The following is a 23,765-nucleotide window of genomic DNA, read 5'->3' as shown; positions in this document are numbered from 1 at the left end:
ACATGAAGCTGACATGTCATTACTCCTGTTGCTCGTCTGCTGATTGGTTGATTTTACAACAACACAGTAAGGCTGAAAGCTTGTCTGTGGTCCCTTTCCTGATGAAAATATACAGAATCAAGTCTGCAAGAGGACTGATTCTAACTAACATGAAAGATATGATGTTGAAAGTTTGGTTATTTATGGCTTCTTCTGCCAAAAGAAAAATGATGTTGGGCAGGTACAGCAGAGTGTAAATCAGCAGCATCACAACCAGAATGGCCACAATTCTTCGTCTTTCATCAGCAGGGACACTGCGAGCTGCAGACAGGGCTTTAATGGTCCCAACCAGGCAGAAGATGAACAGGGGGAAGGGGAGGAGGAAGATAGCAGAAAGGGTTTTTCTAAGTGATTATGAATAAAGAAATAGTAAGAGAAGGAAATAATGAGAGAAAGGATCCAGACCACGACACAAACAGCCACAGACGTCTTGATGTTTCGTCTGAATCTGTACCACAGCGGCTGAGTGATCATCAAATACCTGCAATGAAACATGGACACAGATACACAGCTGATGAACATATCAGTTTAAGGGTCAGACACAAACAGTGGGGTACATGGATAAACAATTATTTACCTTTCCAGAGAGATGCACACCATAAATCCAACACTGGCCAACACACCAAAATCATAAAAGGAGTCAATGAAGAAATCATCCTTTCCAGCCTTCCATGCAGCCACACAGCAGAGCTGAATGAGATCAGAAACCAGAAGGTTGATGATGTAAACTGGAGCAACGTGGTCTTTTCGTACCTGCAGGAAAACATTGTTAAATGTAAATAAATAAGCTTGAAATATTTTCTGAAATTTAAATCTAAATATATTTACTTGTTCTGCCCACAAATTGCATCTGAGCTATTTATCTATCTAGTAATCTAACGTATGGCTGGATTCAGAACTGATCTGAGACAAAGTCCATCCTTTACAACAGAAAACATCAGAAACAGCACATTTATTATACTGAAGAAAAGTAAATCTGATACACACCAGAGAATAAACTGCAGCGATGGCCACTAGAGTCAAAGGAAGTCCAGAACAGATGACAATCCAGTCCACCACATTTTCGATCTGGTCGAGGGTTTCATTGGTGCTGTTATCATAGTTATAAGTGTTGTTGGTAGAATCATCATAGTTGAGACTGACGTTGCTGTAGTTGTAGCTTTTGTCTCTTAAGGTGGTGTTGATATGGAAATCATCCATTTTCCAGTTTGCAAACGGCTGTAGGACAGACGTGATGGCAAGTTGTTTATTACTTTAACATTATTCAGCAAAATGTTTAAAACTCTAATGTGTTGGCTCACACACTCTTGGTGGACTCTCTCTATGTTACAAATATTTGGATAAAACCAGAGGAAAGAAAAAGAAAAGCAGCAAGCTGTGGTTCTCCAACACAGAAAGATGTAATGCAGTGAGTTAAAAAACATCTTTATATGTATAAATTAAGTCTTTTACCTTTGAATGGTGCACAATCCCTCAAGAAAAAGTCCTTCGCTGTCTTAAGTCCTTCACAGATATGGTAGATAGCAGCTGGTTTCTGCTCGTTTCTAGCTGCTTTTTTAATGAAGTTAAAAAAAAAAAGATTTCTTAACATGATTCTGCAATCTTCATCACAATGAAAAAGGAAATAAGCAGAAAGTACTTCTGAAGAAATTCTTTCAATAAATCATCTTCCAATATTTCTCACTTCTCACAGTTTAAAGCAGCTCTACACAAGTTTCCAGCATTAAATCTCTGTGCTTCTAACTCCTTTTGATGGTATACTGACATCCATTAAGCACGTTACAGGAGCTGTTGTTGCCCTGCAGCATCCGAGGCTGAGAAACTGCACTTTCCACAGAAACCTTTTTTCCAGGCCGAGGCATCACAACTCACCAGCAACTGGATATCAACACATTGGCTGTTTTGAATGTGCACCATGGCTGATTCAACAAAGCAACCCAAGAAGACATTATCAAAGTAAGTGAAGAAAAGAAAGAGAAAGAGTGATAGAAGAAAAAAACAAGTTAAAATCAGACTGATTTTTACTGTCTGGAGAGATCTCAGAGAAGAGACAGGATGCAGTGAGTAGATAGATTACCTGTTTCTGAAAACATAACGCCATCAGTAACCGTGTTCATTTTAACACCAGTATAAAATGCTGTTGGGACACAATTTAAGGCTTGACTAACTCCAACTGGGATGTCTGGGTGAGGCAATCCAGTCCCACAACATTGTTTATATTTATTTGTATTCCATTTCAGGGTCCCAAAAATTAGCCAGCAAGAGGCAGAGTGGAGGAGTGACTGCAGGCTTCTGTCCAAGTTCAGGAGTTATTAATGATCGGTTTGTACATAAAGCTGTTTTTATATTATTTAAAGCTCATCGTGTGATCATTTATGATTATGGAGGACATAAAGTGACACAATGAATTAATTAAATATATCATTCAATAATATATTTAATTAATTCATTGTGTCACTATTAAATATATCATTCAACAACCTCCCGTGGGCTCACCACCACCTACGGGAGGGGCCATAGGGGTCGGGTGCATTGTGAGCTGGGCAGCTGCCAGAGGCGGGGACCCTGGCGGTCTGATCCTCGGCTGCAAAAGCTAGCTCTAGGGACATGGAATGTCACCTCTCTGGCGGGTAAGGAGCCTGAGCTGGTGCGCGAGGTTGAGCGGTTCCGGCTAGATATAGTTGGACTCACCTCGACGCATAGCTTGGGCTCTGGAACAACTGCCCTCGAGAGGGGCTGGACCCTCTTCCATTCTGGAGTTGCTCCCGGTGAGAGGCGCCGAGCAGGTGTAGGCCTGCTCATTGCCCCCCAACTTGGCGCCTGTACGTTGGGGTTTACCCCGATGAACGAAAGGGTAGCCTCCCTCCGCCTTCGGGTGGGGGGATGAGTCCTGACTGTTGTTTGTGCCTATGCACCAAATAGCAGTTCAGAGTACCCACCCTTTTTGGAGTCCTTGGGGGGGGTGTTGGAGAGCACTCCTTCTGGGGACTCCCTCGTTCTGCTGGGGGACTTCAGTGCTCACGTGGGCAATGACAGCGAGACCTGGAGGGGCGTGATTGGGAGGAACGACCCCCCTGATCTGAATCCGAGTGGTGTTTTGTTGTTGGACTTCTGTGCTCGTCATGGATTGTCCATAACGAACACCTTGTTCAGACATAAGAGTATCCACATGTGCACTTGGCACCAGGACACTCTAGGCCGCAGTTCGATGATCGACTTTGTAGTCGTGTCGTCGTACTTGCGGCCGCATGTCCTGGACACTCGGGTGAAGAGAGGGGCGGAGCTGTCAACTGATCACCACCTGGTGGTGAGTTGGCTCAGATGGTGGGGGAGGATGCCGGTCAGGCCTGGCAGGCCCAAGCGTATTGTAAGGGTCTGCTGGGAACGTCTGGCAGAGTCCCCTGTCAGAAAGAGTTTCAACTCCCATCTCCGGCAGAGCTTCAACCAAGGCCCGGGTGAGGCGGTGGACATTGAGTCTGAATGGGTTGTGTTCCGTGCCTCTATTGTCGAGGCGGCCAGCCGCAGCTGTGGCCGTAAGGTCGTCGGTGCCTGTCGTGGCGGTAACCCCCGAACTCGTTGGTGGACACCGGCAGTAAGGGATGCCGTCAAGCTGAAGAAGGAGTCCTATCGGGCCTTTTTGGCCTGTGGGACTCCAGAGGCAGCTGATGGGTATCGGCGGGCTAAGCGGAGCGCGGCTTCGGTGGTCGCTAAGGCAAAAGCTCGGGCGTGGGAGGAGTTTGGAGAGGCCATAGAGAATGACTTCCAGAGGGCTTCGAGGAGATTCTGGTCCACCATCCGGTGGGGATGGAGGGCTGCTGACCTCGACTCGAGACGTTGTGAGGCGGTGGAGGGAATACTTCGAAGACCTCCTCAATCCCACCAACACGTCTTCTGATGAGGAAGCAGAGTCTGGGGTAGCTGGTGCTGGCTCGCCTATCTCTGGGGCTGAGGTCACTGAGGTGGTTAAAAATCTCCTTGGTGGCAAGGCCCCGGGGGTGGATGAGGTCCGCCCAGAGTTCCTTAAGGCTCTGGATGCTGTAGGGCTGTCTTGGTTGACACGCCTCTGCAGCATCACGTGGACATCGGGGACAGTCCCCCTGGACTGGCAGACTGGGGTGGACTGGCAGACTGGGGTGGTGGTCCCCCTCTTCAAAAAGGGGGACCGGAGGGTGTGCTCCAACTACAGGGGGATCACACTCCTCAGCCTCCCCGGTAAGGTCTATTCAGGGGTGCTGCAGAGGAGGGTCCGTCAGATAGTCGGAGAAGTTTGGAGAAGGCATTTGACCGTGTTCCCCGGGGACTCCTGTGGGGGGTACTCCGGTAGTATGGAGTGCCGGACTCGCTTGTAAGAGCTGTCCGGTCCCTGTACGACCGGTGTCAGAGCTTGGTCCGCATTGCCGGCAGTAAATCAGAATCGTTTCCGGTGCGGGTTGGACTCCGCCAAGGCTGTCCTTTGTCACTGATTCTGTTCATAACTTTTATGGACAGAATTTCTAGGCGCAGCCGAGGTGAGGAGGGGATCCGGTTCGGTGGCCTCAGGATTGGGTCTCTGCTCTTTGCGGATGATGTGGTTCTGTTGGCTTCATCGGGCCGTGATCTTCCGCTCTCACTGGAGCGATTCGCAGCCGAGTGTGAAGCAGCTGGGATGAGAATCAGCACCTCCAAATCCGAGACCATGGTCCTCAGCCGGAAAAGGGTGGAGTGCTCTCTCCGGGTCTGCGATGGGGTCCTGCCCCAAGTGGAGGAGTTTACATATCTCGGGGTCTTGTTCACGAGTGAGGGAAGGATGGAGCGAGAGATCGACAGGCGGATCGGTGCAGCGTCCGCAGTGATTTACAGGTTGATCTATGTTCCTACCCTCACCTATGGTCATGAGCTGTGGGTAATGACCGAAAGAACGAGATCTCGAATACAAGCGGCCGAAATGAGTTTCCTCCGCAGGGTGGCCAGGCTCTCCCTTAGAGATAGGGTGAGAAGCTCGGTGATCTGGGAGGGGCTCAGAGTAGAGCCACTTCTCCTCCACATCGAGAGGAGCCAGATGAGGTGGCTCGGGCATCTGGTTAGGATGCCTCCTGGACGCCTCCCTGGTAAGGTGTTCCGGGCACGTCCCACCGGAAAGAAGCCCCGGGGCAGACCCAGGACACGCTGGATGGACTACATCTCTCAGCTGGCCTGGGAACGCCTCAGGATCCCTTCGGATGAGCTGGTGAATGTGGCCGGAGAGAGGGAAGTCTGGGTTTCCCTGCTTAGGCAGCTGCCCCCGCGACCCGACTCCGGATAAGCGGAAGAGAATGGATGGATGGATGGATATCATTCAATAATTACTTAAGTGTGTAATTAAATAATTAAAATGATAATGAAATACACAAATGTGTTATTAAATGTATCATTAAATTATTAAAATACAAATGAATATATGTAAAAACATATATAATTATTTCACTATTTAATTAATTATTTTACTATTTAATTAATTATTTCACTATTTAATTAATCATTTATCTAACCAGCGGGGCTAACCAGCGCATGTAGCGAGGAAAGCAGAGAATATGTTGAAGTTGTTGGACTCTCTGCTTTCCTCGCTACATGCGCTGGTTAGCCCCGCCCACTGAGTTTGATGGGCTAGGCTGACAGATAAAATAAATTAATGATTATGGCAGTGGCGGACCACGAAATAATTAATTAAATAGTAAAATAATTAATTAAATACATACATAATTCATTAAATAGTGAAATAATTATTTAAATAGATACATAATTAATTAAATAGTGAAATATTAATTAAATAGATAAATAATTAATTAAATAGTGAAATAATTAATTAAATAGATAAATATTTAATTAAATAGTGAAATAATGAAATAGAGAAATGATTAATTAAATAGTAAAATAATTAATTAAATAGATAAATAATGAAATAAATTGTGAAATAATTATATATGTTTTTACATATATTCATTTGTATGTTAATTAATTAATGATACATTTAATAACACATTTATGTAGTTAATTAATATTTTAATTATTTAATGACACATTTAAGTAATTATTGAATGATATATTTAATTAATTCATTGTGTTATTTCACGTCCTCCATATATGATCAAATAAACTTTTTAAAAAATGAGGAAAATCGGGCTTCATTGCACAACTTTTTAATTTTTAAATTTTTTTTTTTTTGTTTGCATTTATCAGTTTTTCATCCTGCTTATTATTTTCTCTCCTCTGTTTCTCTTCTGTTTGCACACAGCCTGTAAGTCATGACCTTTTATGGGCATTTTGGGCATTAACTAATGCAAAGTAGGACCAGCTGGTCCATCCTCTCCATTTATAAGAGGTTGGTATTCACCAATATAAGAGTAAAGATACTAACAATTCTGCGGTCTATGAACATGCTCATGAATCAGACGAAGGGTTTTCGTAAAACAATTCTCAACTACAACTTAAGAAGAAATTTAAGAAGATATTGGTGAATGAGGCCCAATGAAAGATTTTGGTTCAACATTTGATGTACAAGAATCTCCAATATGGGCCCATAAACCTGAATGTCAATATAATCATATTTAGTAAAGAGAATATACGACTTAATTAAACCATACATATTAATTTATGTTCCCTTACAAACATAAATAGTGACATCAATTTCAAACATTTTCATATGTCGTCATCCTCACATTTCCATTCCCGTTTTATGTTGCCATGGTTGTTAAGTCATTTCCTCCACTAGTGGGCAGTGCTGAGTTCAGAGTTCACTCCCGCAAGCCGACGTCAGTTTCAGACACCGTTTAGCAGCAGTAATGCGTCGCTATAAAGTTGTTTCCAACCGCCCAACACATCCTAAACATTCCTATATAGTCTTTCTTTAAAAGCTTGCACAATTTCTACAGTTGTGCTCGTCTTTGTTGTTCTTCTGCTTTCTTGCTCTCTTCCTGATCCTCTTCTTCTCTGGTTTGTTTCTCTCCCTGGTTGCATGTCAGTTTTTCTGCTCCATCTTCTGCATCAAGTGATGGCTAGCTAAGCTCTATGAAAACAGCCCAAATCATGTCAGTAACCAACACAGAAGAAGGATGAAAATGTTGTACGTCTGCCCTGTACAGTGAAAATGGGGATTAATAAATCAAGGAGAGAACACCTCTCTAAAGTGCCAGACGTCATTGAATGTGGGTATTTGTCACTGAAGTCGGTTACGACAACAAACTGCAGTCAGGTCGATGTCTCAATGAGGATGACGAAATGCAGATGAGCTTCCCCAAAGCAGTTTCTGACAGTTTATGCAGAAATTCTTGGTTATGTAACACGATTGTTGCAGCAGCTGTTTGGGTGGCTGGTCTCAGACAATCTTGGAGGTGAAGATGATGGATGTGGAGGTCCTGGGCTGGTGTGGTTACATGTGGTCTGCGGTTGGGAAGCCAGTTGGGTGTACAGCCAGATTCTCTGAAACGCCTTTGAAGACGGCTTATGGTAAAAAAATTAACATACAATTCACGGGCAACAGTTGCAGCATCAGTTATTTTGTGCTGTGTGATAAAACTTCACATTTTATTTATGCTTTTATTGTGTGCAACATGAGGCACACTTGTGCAATAATCATGCTTTCTAATCAGTATCTTCACACCTGTGAGGTGATTGGATTATCTCTGCAAAGGAGAAGCGCTAACTAACACAGGTTTAGACAGACTTATGAGCCATATTTGAGATAAATGAGCCTTTCATGTCGATAGATAAAGTCTTGGATCTTTGAGTTTAGCCCATGAAAAATAGAACCAAAAACATGGATTGTGTTTATGTTTTTGTTCAGTGTATATAGACATTTATGTGGTGAATTGGTGACCACTAGGTGGTCCACAGTAATCAAGAAAGAAATTGTTCTGTCCAGTTGTCAGAGCAAGAGAGTGTGAATAAAGTTAACCTGCTATGTGGTAGCATTGAAAAGTACCAAGAGCTGCTGTGTGAAATGCAGATCGATAGATCAAGAACATAACAGAAGTTTCTTAAATGATGTTAATAAGTTAACTTAGGTTTGGGAGCAGGACCACGCCTCAACCACACCTCTAATCACCTGGTGAGCCTTCTTATATTTCTTTCGCTTCCTCAACTCTGTGTAACACATCTATTCTTGCGTTGTTGATGGGTGTTACAAGTCCGTAGATGGACGTGGGAAACTCAGCACACGGAGAGGGATCAACTCTGCGGGACAGGTGTTTATTTCTCTTTTCACCTCCAGAGAGCACTTCAATTCTGAAAAATCTCCCCAGGACCAACGGTCCACACATATCCTTCCGCCCAGGGAAAATAGTACATTTCATATATACATGACATCAATTAATCTTACAGAACTTGAGGAAACAAATCATACTACATCTGTTTGTCCCGTTCTCTCAACCCCACCCTTGATCAGCACAGCATTCTTGGCCACTTTAAGTCAGGGTTTCGCAGATCTCATACAACTGAAACTGCTCTTCTGAGACTGTCAAATGAAATTTTAATGCAGAGTGACAAGGGTAAATGTTCTGTGCTGCTTATGTTGGACCTTACCACAGCTTTTCATACAGTTGACCATTACATTCTGCTTCATAGGCTGAGGCGCTGGGTTGGTTTATTAGGATCTGTCTTGTACTGGTTCTCTTTATACTGATCTAAAAGCTACTTCAAAGACCCCTTATCCAGTCTATTTTGGTGTATCCCAAGGTTCTGGTTTGGGGCCTCTGCTGTTTTTATTGTATTTGCTCCCACTCTTGAACATTCTGTCAACCTTTGGAGGCCTCTCTTATCACTGCTATGCAGATGATATTCAGTTGTACACCTCGTTTCACCCTAATAAAATGTCTAAATTCTATTGTTTGTAAAGTGTCCAGACTCTTTATACGGTGGATGGCAGATAGCTTTCTTCAGTTAAATCAAGATAAAACTGAAATAAGTATCTTTGCACTAGAAGAAAGGCATGTATCAGAAAACTTGGACCTCTTGGTTTTTGTAGCTAAATCTTATTTTAGGAACCTTGCATAATCGTTGATTCAGGTTTTACTGACAATCATTCCCCAACAACTCATTCTGAAACTAGCTAGCATTACCACACTGAACATGGGGGCTTCTCAAGGAAGTGTACTGGGCCCCCTCCTCTTCACTCTGCTGACCCACGGCTGCACATCGTCGCAGAGCTCGAGCCTTCTCATCAAGTTTGCAGATGACACAACTGTGATACGACAGTGTAACCCGGGTAAAAAGCCAGGTTAACTGATTTTAATTTGATAGAGGAAAATTATTTCATTAAAATTATTTCATTAATTTAGTTTTTTTCTTTTATTCGCCAAAAGTGGAAAATTCCAAGGACACCTAAAGGCAGCATATTCGGTATTGCATCAGCTAGCCAAGTTGTAGCAAACTAGCATTTAGCAGCCAACCAGATGCCGAGTACGACCCATACTGGGAAAGACTTTAGCGTCGCAGAGGTTTTACTTCCTCTTTTGCCTCTGCCGTCGCAGCAAAGAGCATGCTCATGAGGAGCGAAACGTTAAGGTATGGTCCAAGGAAACAAAATTATAGAGATAAATCTTGGGTAGCTAAATCAGCTCTATCTATAGTTTTTTCTGTGATTGGTCCAACTCGGCAGGGAGTGGAGTCCTGGCAGTAGCAGAAATTGAAATTAAAACAGCGAGCGTTCCCACTTGTCGAGGTTGCAGCCCGAGACTAGGCCCCGGCATGCCTCGGTAGTGGAGTGAAATATGTAACTCGGTGAGAGATCATTGATTTTTGACATGTTAGCGATTACTGTTGCTGATTCCTGAAATTGCTGATATGCACTGAATGTTTATTTGGATTATTTAAGCATACTGTATGTGATTAGCACCTTAAACAGCATATTTATTAGTTGATGTTTTTGTTTGTTTCACTGCTAAAAGCACATTGAAAGGGATATGTTTTATGTGTCAGAGTAAGATGATGTATTTTACCTGAAACGTATAGGTTGGGTTATTAATGTAAAAGTTACTAGTCAGTTTCTTTTCCATGAATGATTTCATTATGAAGTCATTAGTCAAGCAGTACTTTTGTATTTATAAAAATGAGCTGTTGTTAGATTTAATTGTTTTAAAAGTTACACATTAAGTGAAACAAGGTGATATAGAAAATATAGGAAAACATTTACAATGTTGTTTTACTAAGGATGAGGTTTATAGGTAAATGCTCTATGTGAAATGTTTGTGTATTTCTTTTATTATATTGGTTAAGCGGAAGGAGTTTGATACTGAATGTTAAATTATCCATGTGAGTTAAAATCCAGACAAATATGTTGTTAGAACAAAATAATTCTACAATAATTTCATTACTAGAGTAATCTTTCTTTACATAAGAAATTGCATCCAGCAGTGCTTAAATTGATATGAGAACCTGGGAAAAAATGTTGTACAACAATAGAGAAACCTGAGGAAAAAATACAGGATATAGACAGTCCTATAATAACTCAGGGCAAAGATTTTAAACCTGTTTTTTTAAAATACAGGTCAGGTTTTTATTTGGGGATGAAAAGTTTCCAGAAGAAGCTTCTGAAGAACTCCAGGGATCCAGTAGATGGCGAGCCACCCAGCTTGATTCCAGGACACAGGATCGACAAATTCTCTGGGAACTAGCTGACAAACTGTCTGCCTGTGGTAGGATTGTGCCGTCACCTGAGGCGGCACCAACGTGAATACACGATAGAAAGAGTGCACTCCAACGATCTTTAGACCGTGCGGATTTTCTGACTTTTGGATCAAGACAGCTCAGAATACACAGAGCTGAAATGACTGACTCTGACTTTTAAAAACAGTGATCAAACTGCGAGACACACAACACAAAAACTCTGAGACTTTTATTTTCTTTAAAGGGACTCATTCTTATTTTTTTCCATATAAATATCATTTCTTTAAAGTGTTCCATATTTTTGTTATAAATCAATATCAAAGTTAAAGTGCAGTTAACTGAAATTGTGGTGTTGTGGTCATTGCACTCAAGTCCTCGCTCTTTCAGGACCTAGAGAATCGTGTATTTCCAGGAGTGGGTTACAACAGCATCAGCAACGACGATGACACCGAGTAAAGGAGCGAGGTGAACTACCTGGCCTTGTGGTGTGAACACAACAATCTCTCTGTGAACGTGGAGAAGGCAAAGGAGATTCAGAAGAATGAAATTCAGGAGAACGCACCCCCAGTGTTGTAATGGAAAATTATACACATAACCCTTATATATTTGTGTGGTATTTAGATGAGACATGTAGTCTTGCACTTTGTATTATAAAACCATGGCTTATATTTCACTGAGCAGAACGACCTGTACCCAACAAATATTTGGTAATGAGCTTTTCTTTCTTATCACACTGCTGTTAACATTCTTCAGAAACTCTGTACCAGTTTGAGCAGGGTCTGAAGACAGTGTACTGAGGGCTTGCGCCTGTGACCTTGATGCTATCACGTCATGCGAGTCTATATTAACCAAGCTCATGTGTATCTCTGCGGACTCGCTCAGCCAAAGCTGTTTGTGTGATTCTCATTGCTGATCAGCTCTTAATAAAAATACTTTGTTTGATTCTCACTTAGTGTGTGATCTTTGATAATAAAATTCCATTACAGCGTGCACCTCTGACCATGAATGGTGTTACAGTGGAGAGAGAGTAGCACCAACTTCCTGGGTGTGCACATCATAGAGGACCTCTGCTGGACCATCAACATCACATCACTGGCCAAGAAAGCCAACCAGCGCCTCTACTTACTCTGCAATATGAGGAAAGCTAGAGCTCCAGCCCCCCATCATGTGCACCTTCTACAGAGGCATCACTGACAGCGTCCTGACCGATGGCATCACCATGTGGCATGGTGCCTGCTCTACATCCTGCAGGAAGACACTCCAGCACATTGGAGACCCCACCCACCCGTCACTCAGCTTCTTCAGTCTGCTGCCATCAGGAAGGAAACTATGGAGCTGGCAGGCCAGGACCAGCAGACTTAGAAACAGCCTCGTCTTCGCAGCTGTCAGGATGCTGAACTCTCTCCCTGCTCTGCCCCCTCACACACACATACACACACACACACTTGACTCTGACGATCTCTGTTTGTTCTGTATGCTGCAGAATTGACAATGAAGCAGATGTTGACTTAACTAATTGTGTCGCGTCCTGGACTGGAAATAATTATTCATGTCTTTGTTTCATCATGATTGGATTATTGGAATGGACTATACACCTGTCTTAGCTAAACCTCTCTAGAAAGGTTGCAAGTGGTTCAAAATGCTGCTGCCAGGCTTCTGACAAAATCCTCCAAGTTTTCTCATGTGACTCAACAAAGTGTTTATCTTTCTTGTTGATCTTTCTAAGAAGTCCTGTTAAAAGGTCATTGCACTCAAGTCCTCGCTCTTTCAGGACCTAGAGAATCGTGTATTTCCAGGAGTGGGTTACACAGGGTTACAAAGTTGGCGAGCCAGCCAGGAGCTTGGCTTTGCAGTGCATTTACCACATCACATCTGATTTCTACAAGAATTTTCTGTCTCTGATTTTAATTTGGTTATTGAATACTAGTCGTTTTGAGTAAACTATTGAAAATGGAGATTGTTGAGACAGAAGGTATCAAAGTGCCAAACTCTCTGATAGTAAGTGGATTGTCTTACACCCCTATAGATGAAGAGATTGTAGACTACCTAAAGCGATACGGGTCGATCCGAAGGGTCGTTAAGATTGATAACCCTGAGTCTGAATTTCACAACCAGACGATTCTTGAGTTTGAATCAGGAGAAGCAGTGCAGGCCCTTGAAGCCACTTTACCGTTGGATAGGCCAAGTCTTGCAGACCCTCAGATCATGTTCCATGTGAAAGCCCTGTCTAGTGTTTACAGTGCTAAAGTAGGCACTGGGGTAACTCATACGTTCCTTTCTGAGCTAAAAGGCATAGCCAAACTGAGCGGAAAGTCATTTGAGGACATTTTGCGAGAAGAGTTGACTAGAATAACTGAAACTATTGCAGTACAAACTCCCGATGGAGGAGTCGGAACTGTAAATAGGCCAACTGCTGTGCAACCGCAGAGTGAAAATGTAGCAACTTCCCTTGCAACTGCCATAGCTCAGCCAAAGCTCATGCAACCTCAAACAGAACCAAATCTTTACCATAGAGTGTCTAAATTAGATAATGCTGAAACTCATCATCACCCTGAACCTGTAGCTGCGTCACCTTCGCGCGTGGTGCGAGAGGCCATGTATAACTTTAACTTGTCACCCGATCATCTCAGCCCGCAGGAAGTACAGCGCGTAGTAGTAGAACATATTGTGAAAAGCACAGATATTGTTTCTCAGCTTCACTCACCTGCTAAACTCAGGTCCTTTTCAGGAAAAGTCCCATGTCCCAATTATGAGGTTGACTATGACACCTGGAAAGCCAGTGTTGATTTCTATTTGACTGATCCTGCTGTTTCCCCATCACAACTGGTGAGGAGAATTATTGACAGTCTCTTACCTCCAGCGGCAAATGTGATAAAGCATTTAGGGCCTCAGGCTACTCCACGCACTTACCTGGATTTACTTGACTCTGCATATGCTACCGTTGAAGATGGGGATGAGTTGTTTGCTAAATTTCTCAATACTCACCAGAACTCAGGAGAAAAACCGTCCAGCTATCTTCATAGGCTGCAGTCTTCCTTGGCGGCAGTTGTAAAAAGAAAAGTTGTATGTGCAGGTGAAGCAGACAAACAGCTACTCAAACAGTTCTGCAGAGGATGCTGGAACAACACATTGATTGCAACACTCCAGTTAGAGCAAAAGCAGAACAATCCACCCACTTTCGCAGAGCTTTTGCTGTTGCTACGCACAGAAGAGGATAAGCAAGCAGCTAAGGCTAGTCGAATGAAGCAGCATCTAGGATTTACAAAGGCGAAAGTTCAAGCCAACACCCAAGCTGCATGTGTTAATGAGATAACTAGTTATGACCTACCAGTCCAAGATAACAGTGTTCCTTCAGACATGGAGCAGATTAAGAAACAGATAGCCAATCTCCAAGCTCAGATTTTGGCCCTCACAATTCCGAAGGGAGAGAACGCTGTGAAACCCAAAATGCACAAAGGCCTAAAACTTAAGCCAAATGAAACTCAGCCAGCTCCTCAGAAGCAGTTACCACTCCAATCCACACCAGCTAGACCTAGGCCCTGGTATTGTTTTAAATGTGGAGAGGATGGTCATATCATCACCAACTGCAGCAATCCCCCAAATTCTCCATTAGTAAATGCTAAGAGAAAAGAGCTGAAAGAGAAGCAACAAGCTTGGGACAAGAAAAACATTTCTGTTGATGCTTTAAACTAGAAGCTGTTCCTATTGAGGGACAAATAGGAATGGGTAAAAGTAAAAGTCCCAATACTGAGTGTAAGACAAAGTCAAAAGCATTACTGAAGGAACACAGAACTGTACAGACAAGAAAACTGCCTAAAGGTCTTGTTGGGAGCAGGAGCACTGCCAACGTTAAAGTTAATGGTGTTGACTGCAGATCATTGCTCGACACAGGATCTCAGGTCACAACTGTCTCTCAATCCTTCTACAACCTGCATCTAACAGGCCACACCATTCACCCAGTAAGCGACATACTGGAAATAGAGGGGGCAAACGGTCAGTCAGTTCCATATGCAGGCTATGTGCAAGTAATCATGCAATTCCCGAAAGAGTTCATCGTTTCTGAGCCTGAAATTCAAACTCTTGCCCTGATAGTACCAGATGTTCGCTCGAACAGTGACATACCAGTACTAATCGGAACTAACACTCTTGACTCACTCTACGAACAGTTCTGGGATGATGGGTCCCCAATAGAAAACCCACACTGTGGTTATCAACAGGTTCTAAAAACTTTACAGCTCAGACACAAACAAAACTCAGATGGTCAATTTGGCTTTGTCAAACTGCGAGGTCGTGAGCAAAAAGTAATCCCAGCAGGCCAGAAAGTTGTGCTGGAAGGTTTTGCTAATATCAGCAGTATGAACAATGAGAAGTGGGCATTGATTGAACAACCTACCATTTCAGCCTTGCCAGGTGGGGTCTTCACTGACAGCTGTCTTATTACCCTTTCAACTCATGCCCCACACAAGATACCTGTTGTACTAAGAAATGGAACCGACCATGACGTTGTCCTACCGACTAACTGTGTCATTGCAGAGCTCAGTGTTCCACAAGAGATCATTGAAGCCCAGAAAGTTCCGGTTGGTCAGCAACAAGAAGCTAGTCATACATTTCAACAACAAACAGCTAGCTGCTCAAGTCAACTGCAAGGTGGTAAGGGTGCTGGTCTTCACTTCAATTTTGGAGATTCCCCACTCTCTGAAGAGTGGAAGGCTCGAATAACCCAGACATTGAACTCATATTCTGACATCTTTTCGCAACATGACCATGACTTTGGCCATGCAACAAAGGTCAAACATAAACATCAGATTGAAGGATGAAACACCCTTTAAACAGCGACCCCGTCCTATTCACCCACAGGACTATGCAGCTGTGCGACGCCACCTCCAAACTCTCCTCGCCGCTGGTATTATCAAGGAGTCAGAATCACCTTTCTCATCACCCATCGTGGTTGTAAGGAAGAAGAACGGCGACATCAGATTATGTGTGGACTACAGGAGGTTGAACATGCAGACAATAAAGGACGCATACGCATTACCAAACCTTGAGGAGTCGTTCTCTGCACTAAATGGATCACAGTGGTTCTCGGTGATGGATCTGAAGTCGGGGTACTATCAGATAGAGATGGAAGAGAGCGACAAACCAAAAACAGCTTTTGTCTGTCCATTAGGATTTTGGGAATGGAATCGCATGCCACAAGGAATAACAAATGCACCATCAACATTCCAGCGCTTAATGGAAAAGTGCATGGGTGATATACATCTGAAGGAAGTGCTTGTTTTCCTTGACGACCTGATTGTCTTTTCTCACTCCCTAGAAGAGCATGAAACTCGATTGATCAATGTCTTGAATCGACTGAGAGAACATGGTCTCAAGCTGTCACCGGAGAAGTGCCGGTTCTTCCAAACCTCTGTACGCTACTTGGGGCACATTGTGTCGAGAAATGGAGTTGAAACCGATCCAGAAAAAGTCCAAGCCCTCAAAACCTGGCCGAGACCTCAGACTTTGAAGGAACTGAGATCGTTTCTCCGGCTATTACAGGAGGTTCGTGAAAGGCTATGCCAAAATTGTGAAGCCTTTAACCAATCTTACTGCAGGCTATGCCCCAACACGGAAGGTGACCCGAAAAGCCAAACAGGATGCAAAGTATCATAACCCCAAGGAGCCATTCAAGGAAAGGTGGACAGCCGCCTGTCAACAAGCCTTCGAGGAGATCATTGGGAAGCTCACTTCATCTCCGGTCTTAGGGTTTGCCGACCCTAAGGTGCCGTATGTCCTCCATACAGATGCAAGCACAACTGGACTTGGAGCGGCATTGTATCAGGAGCAGGATGGACAGAATCGCGTTATTGCCTATGCAAGTAGAGGTCTGTCAATCAGTGAAGCTAGATATCCAGCCCATAAACTGGAATTTCTAGCACTGAAATGGGCCATCACTGAAAAGTTCCATGACTACTTGTATGGCAATACCTTCACAGTGGTAACAGACAACAATCCGCTTCGGTACATACTTACCACAGCAAAGCTTGATGCTGCCAGCTATCGCTGGCTAGCCACCCTCTCCACTTTTTCATTTGATATCAAATATTGTGCTGGCAAGCAGAACCAGGATGCGGACGGTCTTTCAAGAAGGCCGCATGGGGAGTTGACCAATGATAGTTTCTCTCAGGAGGAAGACTTAAGGATCCGTGAGTTTACTTCCCACCATTTGGCTCCTGTGGAGGTTGTCAAGGCAGCCTGTCAGTATCACATTGTAGAACAGGATGACCCCTTACTCCGTCCTTGTCTAATCGAGTCGCTTGCAATCCACTCAGATGCTATTCCAGCTGCATTTGAGGAGGAGGCAGGACCCTCTCAAGGTATTTCTACGATTCCTGTGTATAGTGACGGTGAATTAGCTAGACTACAGCAAGCAGACCCGGTCACAAATAGTGTCATTAGGTGGATTCAGTCAGGGGAGACTGTGCCTACCTGTCTAAAGTCCGAGTCCCCTGAGCTTCGGTTGATGCTCAGGGAGATGAGTCGTTTAGAACTAAAGGATGGCCTCTTATGCAGAAGGCGACAATGTGACAACAGACTGGTGTACCAACTTGTCCTCCCACAAAGCTTAAGATCATCTGTACTTACCAGTCTTCATGATGAAATGGGGCATGTGGGGTGGAACGTACACTTGAACTGGCCAGATCCAGGTTTTATTGGCCCAAAATGGCTTAGGATGTGGAGTCAAAGATAAAAACTTGCCCCAGATGTGTGAAAAGGAAAAGCCAGCCGGAAAAGGCTGCACCTCTGGTCAGTATTCAAACCAGCCAACCCATGGAATTGGTCTGTATGGACTTTTTGTCCCTGGAACCAGACAGTCATAACACCAAGGACATACTGGTCATCACAGATCACTTCAAGTATGCCGTTGCTATACCCACTCGAAACCAAAAGGCCACCACAGTAGCTCAGTGTCTCTGGGAGCAGTTTTTTGTTCACTATGGGTTTCCAGAGCGGCTTCATAGTGATCAGGGCCGTGACTTTGAGTCACAGATCATCAAGGAGCTTTGTGCCCTGGTTGGTATTAAGAAAACTAGGACAAGTCCCTATCACCCCCGAGGAAACCCAGTAGAGCGCTTTAACCGTACACTATTGGGCATGCGGGGTACTCTGAGGGAAGACGAGAAGACAAGGTGGCGTGAGTATGTAAGGCCCCTCACTCATGCGTATAACTGTACGCAGAGTGACGTTACTGGTTTTTCACCTTACGAGCTTATGTTTGGACGGCAGCCCAAATTGCCCATCGACATAGTTTTTGGGTTACCAATCCAAGAGGGCTTATCCACATCACATTCACAATATGTGAAAAATCTGAAGTCTTACCTGACAGCAAGTTACCAACTAGCTATGACAAACGCAAAGAAAGTGGCTGAGAAGAACAAAATGCGATTCGACATGCGAGTGAGGGAGTCTAGTCTGGAGGTAGGAGATGGAGTGTTGGTCCGGAATCTCCGCCCCCGCGGCAAACACAAACTCGCGGATCGGTGGGAATCCACAATCTATGTTGTACAAAAGAAAGTAGAGGACCTACCGGTCTATATCATATGTCCTGAGGGTCAGGACGGACTCATCCGCACATTGCATCGGGATTTATTACTTCCTTGTGGATTCCTCTGTCAAGTGGAGGAAGAGCTTGTAAAACCAACTCCAGCAGCTAAGCCTCGAACCCGACACACCCTCAAACAACTGGATAAAAAACCTTTGTATTCAGATGAGGAAGATGATGAAAATCCACTGCTATATCCTGCTGTTATTGTACAGACAGAGACAAGAGTTCTTGAACCCTTCAGTGTGCCTCCATCTGAGAATGTCGCAGCTGCTGAAAAAGGGACATGTACTCAAACAAACCCCTCACACAGACTTGAGAATGTACCTGAGGCAGAACCCAGGAACTTACCTGTGAACCTATCTGAACCTTCTGCAGCAGGTATGTTAAGCTTACCTGTGGAAGAAGAATTAACAAACCTGACTGGGAATCTGCTTGATCTCGCTCCAAACACTGCAGTATCTGCGGAAGACTATCCAGTGGGAAGAGAGTCAAGTTTCTGTGTTGAAATGGAAGGGGGTCAGGATCAGATGGAAATGCAAAACCAGATAACTGAATCTAACCAGAGCGAAACCCAATCAAACTTGCCTGATGCAGCTTCACCTGATACAAGGAGAAATGAACAACAAATTGAAAGAGGACAGAAGTTGTCGCAAATGTCAAACAGTGCATTGCAGGGGTCAACTGAAGGAGTTCATACTGATTCTCAGGGAGAAAACCAGCCAGTTGCATCAGCTGGTGGCCACGTTTCTTTAGGCAGAACTGACATTACTGTTAGTAGACCAGGTGAAGAGAATATACATAGGTCTGAACGTCAGAGAAAACCACCTGGGAAGTTCACATATCCTCAGCTCGGAAATCCCTTCATTTCCTTTATGCAAACCATGTTTGATGGCTTTAATAAAGCTGTAGTAGAGACATTTGAAGGTGATCACACTCTCATAAAGAGAAGAACATGAAGGGACTCATGTTAGTTAAAAGGGGGAGGGTGTAACCCGGGTAAAAAGCCAGGTTAACTGATTTTAATTTAATAGAGGAAAATTATTTCATTAAAATTATTTCATTAATTTAGTTTTTTTCTTTTATTCGCCAAAAGTGGAAAATTCCAAGGACACCTAAAGGCAGCATATTCGGTATTGCATCAGCTAGCCAAGTTGTAGCAAACTAGCATTTAGCAGCCAACCAGATGCCGAGTACGACCCATACTGGGAAAGACTTTAGCGTCGCAGAGGTTTTACTTCCTCTTTTGCCTCTGCCGTCGCAGCAAAGAGCATGCTCATGAGGAGCGAAACGTTAAGGTATGGTCCAAGGAAACAAAATTATAGAGATAAATCTTGGGTAGCTAAATCAGCTCTATCTATAGTTTTTTCTGTGTTTGGTCCAACTCGGCAGGGAGTGGAGTCCTGGCAGTAGCAGAAATTGAAATTAAAACAGCGAGCGTTCCCACTTGTCGAGGTTGCAGCCCGAGACTAGGCCCCGGCGTGCCTCGGTAGTGGAGTGAAATATGTAACTCGGTGAGAGATCATTGATTTTTGACATGTTAGCGATTACTGTTGCTGATTCCTGAAATTGCTGATATGCACTGAATGTTTATTTGGATTATTTAAGCATACTGTATGTGATTAGCACCTTAAACAGCATATTTATTAGTTGATGTTTTTGTTTGTTTCACTGCTAAAAGCACATTGAAAGGGATATGTTTTATGTGTCAGAGTAAGATGATGTATTTTACCTGAAACGTATATGTTGGGTTATTAATGTAAAAGTTACTAGTCAGTTTCTTTTCCATGAATGATTTCATTATGAAGTCATTAGTCAAGCAGTACTTTTGTATTTATAAAAATGAGCTGTTGTTAGATTTAATTGTTTTAAAAGTTACACATTAAGTGAAACAAGGTGATATAGAAAATATAGGAAAACATTTACAATGTTGTTTTACTAAGGATGAGGTTTATAGGTAAATGCTCTATGTGAAATGTTTGTGTATTTCTTTTATTATATTGGTTAAGCGGAAGGAGTTTGATACTGAATGTTAAATTATCCATGTGAGTTAAAATCCAGACAAATATGTTGTTAGAACAAAATAATTCTACAATAATTTCATTACTAGAGTAATCTTTCTTTACATAAGAAATTGCATCCAGCAGTGCTTAAATTGATATGAGAACCTGGGAAAAAATGTTGTACAACAATAGATATACCTGAGGAAAAAATACAGGATATAGACAGTCCTATAATAACTCAGGGCAAAGATTTTAAACCTGTTTTTTTAAAATACAGGTCAGGTTTTTATTTGGGGATGAAAAGTTTCCAGAAGAAGCTTCTGAAGAACTCCAGGGATCCAGTAGATGGCGAGCCACCCAGCTTGATTCCAGGACACAGGATCGACAAATTCTCTGGGAACTAGCTGACAAACTGTCTGCCTGTGGTAGGATTGTGCCGTCACCTGAGGCGGCACCAACGTGAATACACGATAGAAAGAGTGCACTCCAACGATCTTTAGACCGTGCGGATTTTCTGACTTTTGGATCAAGACAGCTCAGAATACACAGAGCTGAAATGACTGACTCTGACTTTTAAAAACAGTGATCAAACTGCGAGACACACAACACAAAAACTCTGAGACTTTTATTTTCTTTAAAGGGACTCATTCTTATTTTTTTCCATATAAATATCATTTCTTTAAAGTGTTCCATATTTTTGTTATAAATCAATATCAAAGTTAAAGTGCAGTTAACTGAAATTGTGGTGTTGTGGTCATTGCACTCAAGTCCTCGCTCTTTCAGGACCTAGAGAATCGTGTATTTCCAGGAGTGGGTTACAACAGCATCAGCAACGACGATGACACCGAGTAAAGGAGCGAGGTGAACTACCTGGCCTTGTGGTGTGAACACAACAATCTCTCTGTGAACGTGGAGAAGGCAAAGGAGATTCAGAAGAATGAAATTCAGGAGAACGCACCCCCAGTGTTGTAATGGAAAATTATACACATAACCCTTATATATTTGTGTGGTATTTAGATGAGACATGTAGTCTTGCACTTTGTATTATAAAACCATGGCTTATATTTCACTGAGCAGAACGACCTGTACCCAACAAATATTTGGTAATGAGCTTTTCTTTCTTATCACACTGCTGTTAACACTCTTCAGAAACTCTGTACCAGTTTGAGCAGGGTCTGAAGACAGTGTACTGAGGGCTTGCACCTGCGACCTTGATGCTATCACGTCATGCGAGTCTATATTAACCAAACTCATGTGTATCTCTGCAGACTCGGTCAGCCAAAGCTGTTTGACTGTGTGATTCTCATTGCTGATCAGCTCTTAATAAAAATACTTTGTTTGATTCTCACTTAGTGTGTGATCTTTGATAATAAAATTCCACTACAGCGTGCACCTCTGACCATCAATGGTGTTACAGTGGAGAGAGAGTAGCACCAACTTCCTGGGTGTGCACATCATAGAGGACCTCTGCTGGACCATCAACATCACATCACTGGCCAAGAAAGCCAACCAGCACCTCTACTTACTCTGCAATATGAGGAAAGCTAGAGCCCCAGCCCCCATCATGTGCACCTTCTACAGAGGCATCACTGACAGCATCCTGACCGATGGCATCACCATGTGGCATGGTGCCTGCTCTACCTCCTGCAGGAAGACACTCCAGCACATTGGAGACCCCACCCACCCGTCACTCAGCTTCTTCAGTCTGTTTCAGGAAGGAAACTATGGAGCTGGCAGGCCAGGACCAGCAGACTTAGAGACAGCCTCGTCCTCGCAGCTGTCAGGATGCTGAACTCTCTCCCTGCTCTGCCCCCTCACACACACATACAGACACACACACTTGACTCTGACGATCTCTGTTTGTTCTGTATGCTGCAGAATTGACAATGAAGCAGATGTTGACTTAACTAATTGTGTCACATCCTGAACTGGAAATAATTATTCATGCCTTTGTTTCATCATGATTGGATTATTGGAATGGACTATACACCTGTCTTAGCTAAACCTCTCTAGAAAGGTTGCAAGTGGTTCAAAATGCTGCTGCCAGGCTTCTGACAAAATCCTCCAAGTTTTCTCATGTGACTGAAATCTCCAAAGTGTTTATCTTTCTTGTTGATCTTTCTAAGAAGTCCTGTTAAAAGACCATTACAGTAATCCAGTCCACTGGAGATGAATGCATGGGTGAGTCTCAAAAGTGATGTACTGGCTCACACATTATTTACAATCCCACTGCACAGTTAAACTATTTGGGATAGGATTAAATTAGGAAAAACAACTGCAGCCTGGGGTTCTTTATTTCAGAAAAATACTTCTAGAACAAAAATCTAATAAAATGTAACATTACTGATAAAACTGCAGAGTTCTGCACCTCCAGTCACAGTTTGTCTCAGTTTGCATATTCATGTTCATGACTGCAGGTCTGTTATCTGCTTTTTAATCTTTATAGATAAAAGAAAAATACAGACACAGAGGACATTTTTAGACAAAACATGATCTTTGTGTGTGTAAATGAAGTCATATTTACCTTTTAATGCTGCAGAATCACACGTGAAAAACTCCTTTAATGCGTTATTTTGTCCTGCAGATCTAATACCCAGCACGGATGTATGAGATAGGAAATTGTTTCTGATTATTTATATCTGATTCTCAAAGGAAGTTAAAGAAAAATAATCATGGCTGATTGTGCAACATTCATGAGAATGACAGAGAAAATCAGCAGAAAATATTACAGAAATTCTTTCAACAAATCCTCAAAAACTTGTATCATCCTGTCCTCCTTCTGAATCAAATGACTGGCTCATTACCAGGCATCTGCAGAGCTGAATAACATGCAGATGACATCTGATTCAAGCGCGTTGGAGAAGGGTTGCATCTAAAAGTTGCAGGATTGTAGATCTCGAGGACTGAACTTGGGCACCCCTGGCCTAGCGATTCACCGGCGAGATGGCGGCTACTGAGTCAAATGACGTTCACAAATGTAAGTAGTTTCTTCATTGATAAAGTTTTTAAAATTACAACAATCGTATTACGTAGTTGTGGTAACCTTAAAATGTGCAGCCCCTTTTGTATTTGTATTTATGGCTCTTTGAAGGGAGCCGGATCTTGAGGAGCCGTTCCTTTCAAAGTAAAACAGAGATAAAAAAAGATAAACCGGAGCAGTCAGTGCAAATTCTAGTAAATGTTTTGGATAAAACTCACAGTATTTGTTTCCAAACAATACTCTCTGCCCATCGATGCTTCACATGAATGGAGCGTGTTGGACATCAGACTTCTATGATGTCACAAATGTTATTTATTTTATTTTCATTCACTCAACTGTACTACTTCTTATTTACTTATTTATTCATTTATTTATTCATTCAATCATTTTTAACTGGAAGGGGGGTGGGGGGGGGGGGGATTGGGCTTGGCGTGTGTGTGTGTGTTTACGTGTGTGCATGTGACTGTGAAAGATTTCATTGAGTGTTTTTACTGTTATGTTTTTAATCATATAAAGAACTTTATGTTGCCTATGGCATGAAAAG

The 23,765-nt window shown here is 42.9% G+C and overlaps 1 protein-coding gene across 1 annotated transcript; it reads right to left on the bottom strand.

The window, feature by feature from the left end:
* Positions 1–22,839, bottom strand: LOC121655963 (G-protein coupled receptor 4-like). Its single transcript, XM_042010913.1, is given in 6 exon segments — positions 1–421; positions 424–520; positions 617–792; positions 1,027–1,257; positions 1,492–1,590; positions 22,766–22,839. Coding segments are annotated over 4 exon segments (888 nt in total). The 5' UTR covers positions 1,240–1,257; positions 1,492–1,590; positions 22,766–22,839; the 3' UTR covers positions 1–19.
* Positions 22,840–23,765: the final 926 nt, after the last annotated feature.

Source organism: Melanotaenia boesemani, chromosome 16 (assembly GCF_017639745.1).
Source record: "Melanotaenia boesemani isolate fMelBoe1 chromosome 16, fMelBoe1.pri, whole genome shotgun sequence".
NCBI classification, from domain to species: Eukaryota; Metazoa; Chordata; class Actinopteri; order Atheriniformes; family Melanotaeniidae; genus Melanotaenia; species Melanotaenia boesemani.
This window is presented reverse-complemented; position numbering and strand designations above follow the sequence as displayed.